This window comes from Nyctereutes procyonoides, unplaced genomic scaffold (assembly GCF_905146905.1).
Source record: "Nyctereutes procyonoides isolate TBG_1078 unplaced genomic scaffold, NYPRO_anot_genome, whole genome shotgun sequence".
Lineage (NCBI taxonomy): Eukaryota > Metazoa > Chordata > Mammalia > Carnivora > Canidae > Nyctereutes > Nyctereutes procyonoides.
Window position 1 is genome coordinate 6727999 of NW_026575037.1, and position 13023 is coordinate 6741021.

Consider the following 13023-nt stretch of genomic DNA (forward strand, 5'->3'; position numbering starts at 1 on the left):
AAGACATTAGTAACCTCTTTATCTGCATCTATTCTGCTAAAACCCATCTTTTGAGTTTTATAATTCAGTAATTATACTTCTCACCTAAGAGTTTTGTTGCTTTGTTTCCATATCTGTCTCATCAGAGTTAATATGGTTTTTATTACTTATTCATTTATAGATTCATTCTTTCATTTCTCAAACATTTCATGCATAGTTTTATATTTTAAGTCTCATACTTTTTGTATATAAGACTATCAGTGTCTAAAATTACTGTTTGTTGTTTGTGATGATTTATTTACATTAGTATTTTGTAGTATTTGCTTTTATATATAACATTTGGTTAATCTTAATCATGATATCCTTAGGGTGTAAATCATAGATGCTTCCTGAAGAAAGAATTTGCATATTCTTCCTTCTGGAATCCAGGCTTCATGCAGTAGTCCAACACTCAGTTCTCCTACTTTGAAGCTGGTCCAAGGCTTAGTCTTGGACCCAATGTTGGCATTTTTAAAAAGAACTTATTTAGGGGATCCCTGGGTGGCGCAGTGGTTTGGTGCCTGCCTTTGGCCCAGGGCACGATCCTGGAGACCCTGGATCGAATCCCACATTGGGCTCCTGGTGCATGGAGCCTGCTTCTCCCTCTGCCTGTGTCTCTGCCTCTCTCTCTCTCTCTCTCTCTGTCTCTCTCTCTCTGTGACTATCATACAAAAAAAGACCTTATTTATTTATTTGCAAGAGAGAGCACACACAGGTAGAGGTGAGAGGGGCAGAAGGAGAGGGAAAAGCAGGACCTGACTCAAAGGCAAACACCTAACCAACTGAGCCACCCAGGCACCCCTCAAAGTTGGTATTTTTAAAAATTTGTTATTTTTTTTTAAGATTTTTAAAATTTATTCATAGAGACACACACACAGAGAGAGAGAGAGAGAGAGAGAGAGAGAGGCAGAGAAGAGAGAGAGGCAGAGACACAGGCAGAGGGAGAAGCAGGCTCCATGCAGGGAGTCTGACATGGGACTTGATCCCAGGTCTCCAGGATCACACCCTGGGCTGCAGGCGGCACTAAACCGCTGTGCCACCAGGGCTACCCTTATGTTATTTTTTTAAAAAAAATTTATTTATTCATGAGAGACAGAGAGACATAGGCAGAGGGAGAAGCAGGCTCCCCATAGGGATCCTGATGTGGGACTCAACCCCAGGATCCCAGAATCACAAACCTGAGCTGAAGGCAGATGCTCAAACGCTGAGCCACCCAAGTGTCCCAAATTTATTTTATTTATTTATTTAAATATTTTATTTATTCATGAGAGACAGGGAGAGAGAGACAGAGACAGAGACACAGGCAGAGGGAGAAGCAGGCTCCATGCAGGGACCCCCACTTGGGACTCGATCCTGGGTCTCCAGGATAACGCCCTGGGCTGAAGGCAGCGCCAAACTGCTGAGCCACTGGGGTTGCCCCAAAATTTATTTATTTTAAATTGAAGTATAGTTGCCATACAATATTAATGTCAGGTATACAAAATAGTGATTTGACATTATCTACATTATGAAATATTTTCTATGATAAGTCATCATACAAAGTTAGTAAAGTATTTTTGACTATATTCCTTGGGCTGTACTTTACATCTTCATGACTAATTTATTTTATAACTGGGAGTTCATACTTAGTCCTCTTCAACTATTTTGCCCAGCCCTTCACACCTTTCCTTCTGACAACCACCAGTTTGTTCTCTGTATTTATGAGTCTGTTTCTGTTTTGTTTTTTAGATTTAGATGAGTGAAATCAAGTGCTATTTGTCTTACTCTGTCTAGTTTATGTCACTAAGCATAATGCCCTTAGGTTCATTCATATCACAAATGGCAAGGTTTCTTTCTTTTTTTTTAATGACTAAATAATATCCAGTTATATCTATTTACACCACCATTTGTCTGTTTGTCTGTTGATGGATACTTAGGTTGTTTCTATATCTTGGTTATCATAAATAATGCTGTGGTAAACATAGGAGTGTGTATATCTTTTCAAATTAGTGTCTTCAATGTTCTTTAGGTAAATACTCAGAAGTGGAATTACTAGATCATATGGTATTTTAATTTTCTGAGGAACCTCCATACTGTTTTCATGTGCTGCAAATTTACATTCTCACTAACAGTGCATGAGGGTTCCTTTTTCTCCACATCCTCACCAAAACTTGTTATTTTGGGTGTTTTGATTCTAGGCATTCTGACAGGTGTGAGGTGGTATCTCATTGTGGTTTTGATGTTTTGATGTGCATTTCCCTGATGATTTAGTGATGTTGAGCTTCTTTTCACATGCTTGTTAGCCATCTCTATGTATTTTTTGGAAAAGTGTCTATTCACATCTGCCCATTTTTAAATCAGATTGTTTTATTGGTGTTAAGTTGTATGATCTCTATATATTTTGGATATTAGCTCCTTATTGGTTATATCATTTGCAAATATCTCCCACCTAGTAGATTGCCTTTTGTTTCATTGATGGTTTCCTTCACTATGCAAAAGCTTTTAATTTTGGTGTAGTCCCACTTGTTTTTGCTTTTGTTGCCCTTTTCTGAAGAGATAGGACCAAAAAAAATATTGCTTAGAGTGATTTCAGAGAAATGACAGCTTTTTTTTCTTTAAAAGGAGTTTTATGGTTATAGGGCTCACATTTAAGTTTTTAATCTATTTTGAGTTTATTTTTGTTTATGGTGTAAGAGAGTGGTCCACTTTCATTCCTGTGCATGTGTTTGTCCAATTTTCTCAATACTGTTTATCAAAGAGACTATCTTTTCCCTATTGTATATTCTTGTCTCCTTTGTCATAGATTAATTGACTATATAAGTGTGGGTTTATTTCTGGGCTTTCTGTTTTATTCCATTGATCTATATGTCTGTTTTTGTGGCAATACCACACTGTTTTGATTACCAGTGCATTGTAGTATAGTTTGAAATATGAGAGTGCGACACCTTCAGCTTTGTCCTCCTTTCTTAAGATTCCTTTGACTATTCAGGGTCTTTTAATGTTCCATATGAATTTAGGATTATTTGTTTTAGTTTTGTGCAAAATGTTAGCATTTTGATAGAGGTTTCATTGAACCTTTAGATTGCTTTGGGTAGTATGGGCATTTTAACGGTATTAATTCTTCCAGTCAATGAGCAGGGTATAGCTTTCCATTTGTGTTACCTTTAATTTCTTTCATCAATATCTTACAGTTTTCAGAGTATAGGTCTTCCATCTCCTTGGTAAAATTTATTCCTTTATTATTTTTGGTGCAATTGTAAATGGGATTGTTTTCTTAATTTCTCTTTCTGCTAGCTTGTTATTAGTATATAGAAACAACACATTTTGGTATATTAATTTTATATCCTGCAAATTTATTGAATTCAATTATCCTAATAGTTTTTTGGTGGAATCTTTAGGGTTTTCTATATATATAGTATTATGTCATCTGCAAATAGTGACAGTTTTATTTCTTCCTCACTCATTTGGAGGCCTTTTATTTTTATTTCTTGCCTAATTCTGTGGCTAGTTCTTCTAGTACTGTGTCAAATAAAAGTGTTTAGGGTAAATACACTTGTCTTGTTACTGATATTAGAGAAAAGATTTTACCTTTTTACCATGGAGTATGTTAGCTGTGAGTTTGTCATAGATAGCCATGATTACATTGAGTTATGTTCCATCTATAGCATTTTGTTGAGAGTTTTTATCATGAATGGAAGTTGAACTTGTCAAATGCTTTTTCTGCTTCCTTTGAGATGATCACATGGTTTTTACCCTCCACTTTGTTAATGTGATATATCACATTGATTTATGGATATTGACCCATCCTTGCATTGCTGAAATAAATTACACTTGATTGTGGTGAATGATCCTTTTGATGTATTGTTGAATTTGATTTGCTAATATTTTGTTGAGGATGTTTGCATCTGTGTTCATTAGGGATATTGGCTTCAAATTTTCTTTTTTTGTATGATGTCTTTGGTTTTGCTATCAGGGTAATGTCTTTATAGATTGAATTTGAAAGAGCAATTCTTCCTTTTCTATTTTTTGGAATAGTTTGAGAATAGGTATTAACTCTTCTTTAAGTGTTTGGTAGAATTAGCCTTTGTAGTGCTGTGGTCCTGGACTTCTGTTGGTTTTGAGAATTTTTTGTTTATTGATTCAATTTAATTACTAATAATTCATATATTTAGATTTTCTGTTTTTTCCTGATTCAGTCCAGGAAGATTGTATGTTTCTAGGAATTTATCCATTTCTTCTAGGTTGTTGAATTTGTTGGTAAGTAATTTTTCCTAGTAGTCTGTTATAATCCTTTGTACTTCTGTGGAATCATTATACCTTCTATTTTGTTTCTGATTTTATTTATTTGAGCCTTCTTTCTTCTTTTCTTGATGAGTCTGGCTAAAGGTATGATCAGCTTTATCTTTTCAAAGAACTAGATTTTAAGTTCATTGATCTTTTCTTTTCTTTTTCAGTCTCTATTTTATTTATTTCTGCTCTGATCTTTAGTATTTCCTTCCCTCTACTGACTTTGGAATTTCTTCTTTTCTTTAGTTCCTTTAGGTGAAAGATTAGATTATTTTTTTTGATTTCTTCTTGTTTCTTAAGGTAAACCTATATCACTATAGACTGCCTTCTTAGAATTGCTTTTAATGTGTCCTAAACATTTGTAAGCATTGTTTCCATTTTTTCTACTATTTCCATTTTTATTTGCCTCAAGCCATTATTTGATTTTCTCTTTGATTTTTTTTATTGACTCATTTTTTTAGTAGCATGCTGTTTAGCCTCTAGTTTCATATTGTTGTGGTCAGAAAAGATGCTTGATATGATTTCAGTCTTCTTAACCTTTTTTAAGACTTGTTTTGTGGCCTAACATGTGACCTATGTGGAATGTCTCATGTACATTTGAAAAGAATGTGTATTCTGCTGTTTTTGGATGGAATGTTCTGTATATACCTATTGAGTCCCTCTAATCTGTCATTTATTTTTTATTTTTTATTTTTTTAATTTTTATTTATTTATGATAGTCAGAGAGAGAGAGAGAGGCAGAGACACAGGCAGAGGGAGAAGCAGGCTCCATGCACCGGGAGCCCGACGTGGGATTCGATCCTGGGTCTCCAGGATCGCGCCCTGGGCCAAAGGCAGGTGCCAAACCGCTGCGCCACCCAGGGATCCCTAATCTGTCATTTAAAGCCACTGTTTCCTTATTGATTTTCTGTCTGGAATGATCTATCCATTGATGTAAGTGGGGTGTATTACTGTCAATTTCTACCTTTATATGTTAATATTTGCTGTAAGATTTAGATGCTGCTATGTTGTGTGGATAGATGCTACAATTGCTCTTGTTGGATTATGCCCTTTATCATTATGTAATACTGTTCTTTGTTTCTTGTTATGTTTGTTGTTCTAAAGTCTATTTTGCATGATATAAGTATTGCTACCCCAGCGTTTCTTCATTTCTATTTGCATAGAATATCTTTTTCAATCCCTTCACTTTCATTTTGTATATGTCTTCATATTTGAAGTGAGTCTCCTGTGGGCAACATATAGGAGTCTTTTTATCCATTTAATCACCTTATGTCTTTTGATTGGAGCCTTTAATCTATTTACATTTAAAGTAATTATTGATAAGTTTATACTTATTGCAATTCTGCTAATTGTTTCTGGTTATTTTTTTTAAGATTTTATTTTTATTTCTATACCTAATATGAGGCTTGAACTTAGAACCTTGAGATCAAGAGTTGCATGCTTACTGACTAAGGCAGCTAGGCTCCTCTCTAATTCTTTTTATAGTTCTTCTCTATTCCTTCTTTTGCTTTCTTTTTTTGTGATTCAATGATTTCTTTTAGTATTTTGTTTAGATTCCTTTCTCTTTATGATTTCTTCTGTATTTATTATAGGTTTTTGGTTTGTGGTTACTATGAGGCTTATATATAACACCCTACATATTTAAAAGTCTATTTTATTTATTTATTTATCCATTTATCTATCTATTTATTTATTTATTTGATAGAGAGTGTACATATGTACCCAAGCAGGGGAGGGTCAAAGGAGAGGGAGAGAGAATCTTAAGTAGGCTTCATGCCTATTTGGAACTTGATGCAGGGCTCAATCTCATGACCCTTGGGACCCTGACCAGAGCCAAAATCGAGAGTCCAACACTTAACTGACTGAGCCCCAACTGTCCTTAACAGTCTATTTTATTTTATTTATTTATTTTTTTAAATTTTATTCATTTGAAAAAGAGTAAGAAAGAGAGATAGATTGCAAGTTGAGGGGTGAGGCAGAGGGAGAAGCAGTTTCCCCACTAAGCCAGGAGCCTGACATGGGGCTCAATTCCAGGACCCAGAGATCATGACCTGAGCTAAAGGCAGATGATTAACCATCTGACCCACCCAGGTGCCCTATTAACAGTCTATTTTAATTTGATGGTTGTTGAAATTTAAACTCCCCACACAGCATTTTATGTATTTGACATTATAGTTTACATCTTTTTATTTTATGTGTCCCTTAACTAAATATTGTAGACATAATCGATTTACTGCTTTTGTCTTTTGACCTTAATACTACTTTGTAAGTGCTTGATCTATTGACTTTAGTTTATATTTGCTTTTACCAGTGAATTTTTTGTTTCATAATTTTCTTATTTCTAATTTTGTCCTTTCATTTTCTGCTTGAAGAAAGCCCTTTAATATTTCTTGTAAGGCCAGGCTAGTGGTGATGAGCCCCTTTAGCTTTTGTTTGTCTGGGAAACGCCTTATCCTTCCTTCAGTTCTGAGTTATAACTTTGCCAGGTAGACTATCCTTGGTTGTCAATTTTTTCCTTTCAGCCCTTTGAATATATCAAGTCACTCCCTTCTGGTTTGCAAGGTTTCTGCTAAGAAGCAGGATGCTACTCTTATGGGTATTTTCTTGTCATAACCAGTTGTCTTTCTCTTGCCATTTTAAATGCTCTTTCTTTATCTTTAGTTTTTGGCATTTTAATTAATATGTGCCTAGATGTGAACCTCTTTGGGTTTGTCTTGTTTGGGGCTCTCTGTGTTTCCTGGATCTGGATGTCTGTTTCCTTCCTCAGATTAGGGAAGTTTTTAGCTATTATTTATTCAAATAAGTTTTCTGCTCCTTTCTTTTTCTCTTCTCCTTCTGAGACCTCTATAATATGAATGTTAGCGCAGTTGATGTTGCCTAGTGGTCCATTACTTTATCCTCATTTTTAAAAATTCTTTCTCTTTTTTGCTGATCAGCTTAGAAGATTTTCACTACCTTGTCTCTAGAATCACTGAACTATTCTGTGTCCTCTAATCTGCTTTTGATTCCCTTTAGTGTATTTTTCATTTCATTTTTTCTTCAGCTCTCATTGGTTTTTATATTTCCTCTTACTTTGTGAAATTCTTAGCGAATTCATCCACTTTTCTCCCAAGTTTGGCCAGCATCTTTATGACCATTACTTTGAACTCATTAGCAGGTAGGTTGTTTATCTCTGTTTTGTTTAGTTCTTTTTCTGTAGTTTTGTCTTTTTTTTTTATTTGGAACATGTTCCAAATGTCTCTTCATTTTGTCTAACTCACTCTGTTTTTGTTTGTATGCATTAAGTAGTTCAGCTATGTCTTTTTTTTTTTTTTTTTTGTCTTCTGGTTTTAAAGGAGTGCCCTTATGTAGAAGGCATCTTGTGGGGCCTAGTTGTGCAATACTTGCTGGTGTCCAGAACCAGGTGCTCCAGGGATGATCCCTGTGTCGACTGTGTGCACCTTCTTGTAATTAGGCCAAAAGTGCTGTAGGTACACTGGTAGGTGGGGCTGGTTCCTGGCATGGCCAGCTGTGAGGTCCAGGCATGGCAGTGGGTGGCAATGGCTCCCTCCCTCCCTGGGGCAGGAGTCACTTTGGGGAAGTATCTGTCCTGACTATGGCTGCCTGCTGGTGTGATAGGACAATAGTTGCTTGGAAAGACAATTGCCAGGGTGGGCAGGTTGGGCAGGATGGGCCTGCAAGGGAATGCTGGGATGTGTCCAGTGGTGCTAACAAGGTAGACAGAAAGTGTCAGAACTGGCATCCACCACTGTCAGGCCATCTAGGCTGAAGGAAGGGGGGAAAAAGAAAAAAAAAAAAAAGGTACTTACCAGCACTTCTGTTCCTGGAGAAATTTCCTACAGATCCTTGTCCCTCCATCACACGCTCTAAAATTTGTCAATAAATCTCCTTCATTACAACCCAGGTGCTTTTCAAACTGCTGCCTTTGTGTTGGGTCTCAGAGTGAGTGATACTGTGTTATAGCCCTTTAAGAACAGAATCTCAGTTCCTATAACCCTCTGGCTCTCCTGGAGTTAAGCCCTGCTGATTTTCAAAGCCACGTGTTATGGTGGGTTATCTTCCCAGTGCAAATACCCAGGGCAAGAATTGCCCAGTGTGGGGCTTGAACCACTTGCTCCAGTGGGGACCTCCACACCTCCTACTTGTGGGTCTCTGCACCAGGGGTTTGGTTCTTGATCACATCTCTGCCCCTCCTACCCTTCTTCATGTAGCTTTTTATTTATATCTTTAGCTGTGGAAGTACTGTTCTGTTAGTCTTCTGGTCTTTCTTATATAAGTTGCACTGTATATAGTTGCAGCCTTGGTGTGTCCATGATAGGATGTGAGTTCAGAATCTTCCTACTCTGCCATCTTATCCTTCCTGCCCAGTGTTGCTATTTTTACTGGGGTAGCCATACCTTGGGTTTGCCTAATGTATACTGATTACTATCTCCCACTCTGTTGTTAGCTTATTGTATTTTGTTTTTGTTTGTTGCCCCTAGAGACTTGTGTTTTTTTCCTGCAAGCCCAATAATGCTTCAGAAAGTATGCTCTGTCATGGATCTAGTTGTATTATAATAAGAAGACCCTTCAGAGTATTTTTTCCTTATATTTCTAGGAGGGGGAAGTCCTAAGGAAGGTGTTTTTTTTTAATTTTTTTTTTATTTAGTTATGATAGTCACAGAGAGAGAGAGAGAGGCAGAGACACAGGCAGAGGGAGAAGCAGGCTCCATGCACCAGAAGCCCGACGTGGGATTCGATCCCGGGTCTCCAGGATCGTGCCCTGGGCCAAAGGCAGGCGCCAAACCGCTGTGCCACCCAGGGATCCCGGAAGGTGTATGTATGTATGTATGTATGTATGTATGTATGTATTTATTTATTTATTTATTTTATTTATGATAGTCACACAGATAGAGAGAGAGAGGCAGAGACACAGGCAGAGGGAGAAACAGGCTCCGTGCACCGGGAGCCCGACGTGGGACTCAATCCCAGGTCTCCAGGATCGCGCCCTGGGCCAAAGGCAGGCGCCAAACCGCAGCACCACCCAGGGATCCCCCGGAAGGTGTTTTTAAAATCAACACTTCCTAGGGGCACCTGGATGGCTCAGTCGGTTAAGCATCTGCCTTTGGCTCAAGTCATGATCTCAAGGTCCTGGGATGGAGCCCCATGTCAGCCCTCTGCTTATTGAGGTCTGCTTCTCCCTCTCCCTCTGTGTTCTTTCTCTTTCTCTCAAATAAATAAATAAAATCTTTTTAAAAACCTCACACTTCTGGGCAGCCTGGGTGGCTTAGCGATTTAGCGACACCTTCAAGCCCAGGGTGTGATCCTGAAGACCCAGGATCGAGTCCCACGTCAGGCTCCCTGCATGGAGCCTGCTTCTCCCTCTGCCTATGTCTCTGCATCTCTCTCTCCCTGTCTCTCATGAATAAATAAATAAAAGCTTTTTTAAAAAAACTTAATACTTCTCAGTATATGAACTGCATATTGGATTAATAAACTCTCTGTAACTTTAAGTGTTTAATCAAGGGCTGGATAATTCTTTGTTATGGGTGAGAGATTAAACCACCTTTCCAACTCGAAGATACTATAATTCAGTGGTCTCAGGTTTAGGGTATAACACCTAGATCATTTTTAACATAAATAAAGACTGCTCAGTATGATATTTGTAATTTATCATTTATAATTACCTCCAAATATTTGGTTTTATTCAGAACCAAAAGAAATAACTTCTTTGAATTTAGGGTCTTTGTTCATTTTTGAACAGTTAGTGTCTTTTTACATTTAACCAGCTTGAAAAAAGTGGTTTTATTCATGAATTCAACTATTTGTAAGAAATCCCATTCTATCTGTATAAATATATAAGACATGGTTTCTATCCTCATAGAATTTATAATTTACATGAAGATATAAAAGAATCCTCATTTTGTTTTACATTTCAGACATTATATTCCAAATGATTATGACTCTGGTTAAAATCCTCCACAATTCATTGACTTGTGTGAGCATGGCAGGAATACATATGTTAGATCCCTTTCTTTTCCTATCTTGTTCTTCTTGCATATCTCTTATGAGTGTCTACTATTTCTTTCCCTAACATTACCTTTCCTTTTTTTCTCATATATTTTATGGCTCTTTTTTCCTTTTTTTTTTCTTTCTTTTCATGATACCTTGTCTTTTTTCTCATGAAGAGAGCGGTATGTACAAATGCTTGACCAAATTGCCCGGCAGATGATTGATTTCTACAAAGACTTGGTAACTCAGCGAATGATGGACCAGCGCATCTTAGAAGAATTATACAATTTTAAGAATGTTATTGAAGAACTGACCAGGTAAAATCGGTGATTATCTTAAACACAAAACACAAGTCAAAACCATGTCTCTAAAGAGAATAAAAAACAGTTAGGAAAAGTAAAACGGTTAAAAGTGAGGACTCTCATTTTTCCTTTTGGGGGTTTAGAAGGAAAACAAAGGACTAGATATAGATGTAGAGATACGGGTTACACAGGTTAACACAAAACCATGCTCTATGTATATTTGATAGGGAAAAGATTCCTGTTCTTCTTCCAGGACTGAGATGTTGATATTTTTTTTAAGATTTTATTTATTTATTCACAAGAGACAGAGACACAGGCAGAGGGAGAAGCAGGCTCCATTCAGGGAGCCTGACATGGGACTTGATCCCAGGACTCCAGGATCAGGCTCTGGGCTGAAGGCGGCACTAAACCGCTGAGCTACCTGGGCTGCCCCTGAGGTGTTGATCCTAATCATGTTTACAGAGCAGTGCCATGATTACGATTGTTAAGGTTTAAATCCCAAATAGTATAAGTGTTATATAGCAATCAAGATTAGTGATCATCTAACCTGTATCAAGATGAGTCGTGGCAAGAATGAAGAGGATAAGATAAGCATGTCAGAGGATGGGATGGAGCAGCCCTTTGGCTTTGCCTGCTAGCATTTGTCTTCTCTCCATTCTAGAGGATCACTTACGTTATCTTTCTGTTCTTTCTAGCCAGCCTGATTCCCCTGCTGAACCTGATAGAATTCCATCCAACTGTACACTAGGTTTCTTGATTTGGTTTATAAGGTGTAAAAACTAGGAAGAAATGTAAATATAACTGAGAAGATTCCTGAGTATAAATCTAATTTTTCTGGGTTGCAACTTTTTGGAAGGCTTCAACTATGAATATAAAATCTCTTTATTTCAGGGAGCTGTGTCTGGTTCGGGCACATGACATGAAATTAACAAAGGAAGCAGAGAAGGCCCACAAGGATTTGGCACAAGCTCTTCTAGATGCTGAAAAGAATGCTAAGTGAGTTACCAAATGTTAGCCATTATGTCCTACATGCTTCATACCTTATTTGAAGAAACAAAATTTTATAGAAACATTTGAAGTTTTTAATTACAATAGTGCCTAGAGGAGTGTGTGTGTGTGTGTGTGTGTGTGTATATATAGTTATAACATATATAACTCTACCTATATATATAAACTACATATATATATATGACTTTTAATAAATATATATATTAACTCCTCCAGGCACAGTTTAATACACATCTTATAAATGTGTGAATTTACCAGGGGTGTATCCCTAGAAGTGGAATTACTGGGTCATAGGCTATGCATAGCCTTGTCTTACTAGCTATTGCCAAATGCTCAGTGTATGAGATTTCCCTTTTGTCCATATCTTTTATCAATCTCTGATGGATATTAAAAGGTATCTGGCTTTTGTTTGCAATTTCCTAATTAGTAGTGCGAGTCTAATTCTTTTTTAGATTTTAACGAATCAACTATGATCTTAACATTTTTATCCTTTTTTAGGGGTTAGCAAATTTTCCTGTAAAGGGTCAGATGATGAGATATGGTTTCTTTTTTTTTTCTTTTTTAAGATTTTATTTATTCATTCATGAGAGAGACAGAGAGAGAAGTAGAGATATAGGCAGAGGGAGAAGCAGGCTCCATGCAGGGAGCTCAATGTGGAACTTGATCCCGGATCCCGCATCCCGGGATCACACCCTGAGCCAAAGGTAGACACTCAACTGCTGAGCCATCCAGGCATTACCTACCCACCTTTTTTTAAAAAAAAAAAGAGATACGGTTTCTTATGCAACTACCAGTCAACTCTGCCTTCGTAATATGTGCCACTATAGTGTAAAAGCAGGTAAGAGCAATACTAGAACATGGATGTATTCCCAAAAAACTTTATTTATTGACACTGAAATTTGAAGGTATAACATTTTCATGTGTCATAAAATATTGTTATTCTATTGCTTTTTCAACCATTAAAATATAAAAAGTAAAATATATAAAAAACTAAAATCTAAAAATTCTTAGCTCATGTTCTATACAAAATACAAATGGTGGATTGTATTTAAAGCCACAGCCTGTAGACCTTTATTCTAGTTCATTTTCGGTTAGAGTTCTGATTACTAGGAAGCTCTTGGGAATATATCAAATGACATATCTGTTTGTATTTTTAATTTTTCTTATATAATTGATTAAAAATAATATTGTATTATCATAAAAGTAATATATGTGACTTATAGGTAAAGTAAATACAAACAAGCAAAAATGAATTAAAAATACCAGTTTTACCACCGTAGATTACTGCTACACATGCCTTTGTATATCCTTTTTTACTATGTATATATGCACACATTCATTGTTTTACATTGTATTATATATACTGTTATGCAGCCTGGTTTTAAATTTTTTGTTTGTTTTTTTAGTGGACAGTCGCTACCTTTTTCAGTAAAGTTTT

General features: G+C 36.6%; 1 protein-coding gene across 1 annotated transcript in view; it reads left to right on the forward strand.

Annotated features, from left to right (window-relative positions):
- Positions 1-13023, forward strand: part of AXDND1 (axonemal dynein light chain domain containing 1) — an 87074-nt gene that overhangs the window by 24581 nt on the left and 49470 nt on the right. The window contains exons 9-10 of the mRNA XM_055319548.1: positions 10452-10592; positions 11469-11573. Of these exons, the coding sequence (XP_055175523.1) occupies positions 10452-10592; positions 11469-11573 (246 nt within the window). The remainder of the gene's footprint in view (positions 1-10451; positions 10593-11468; positions 11574-13023) is intronic.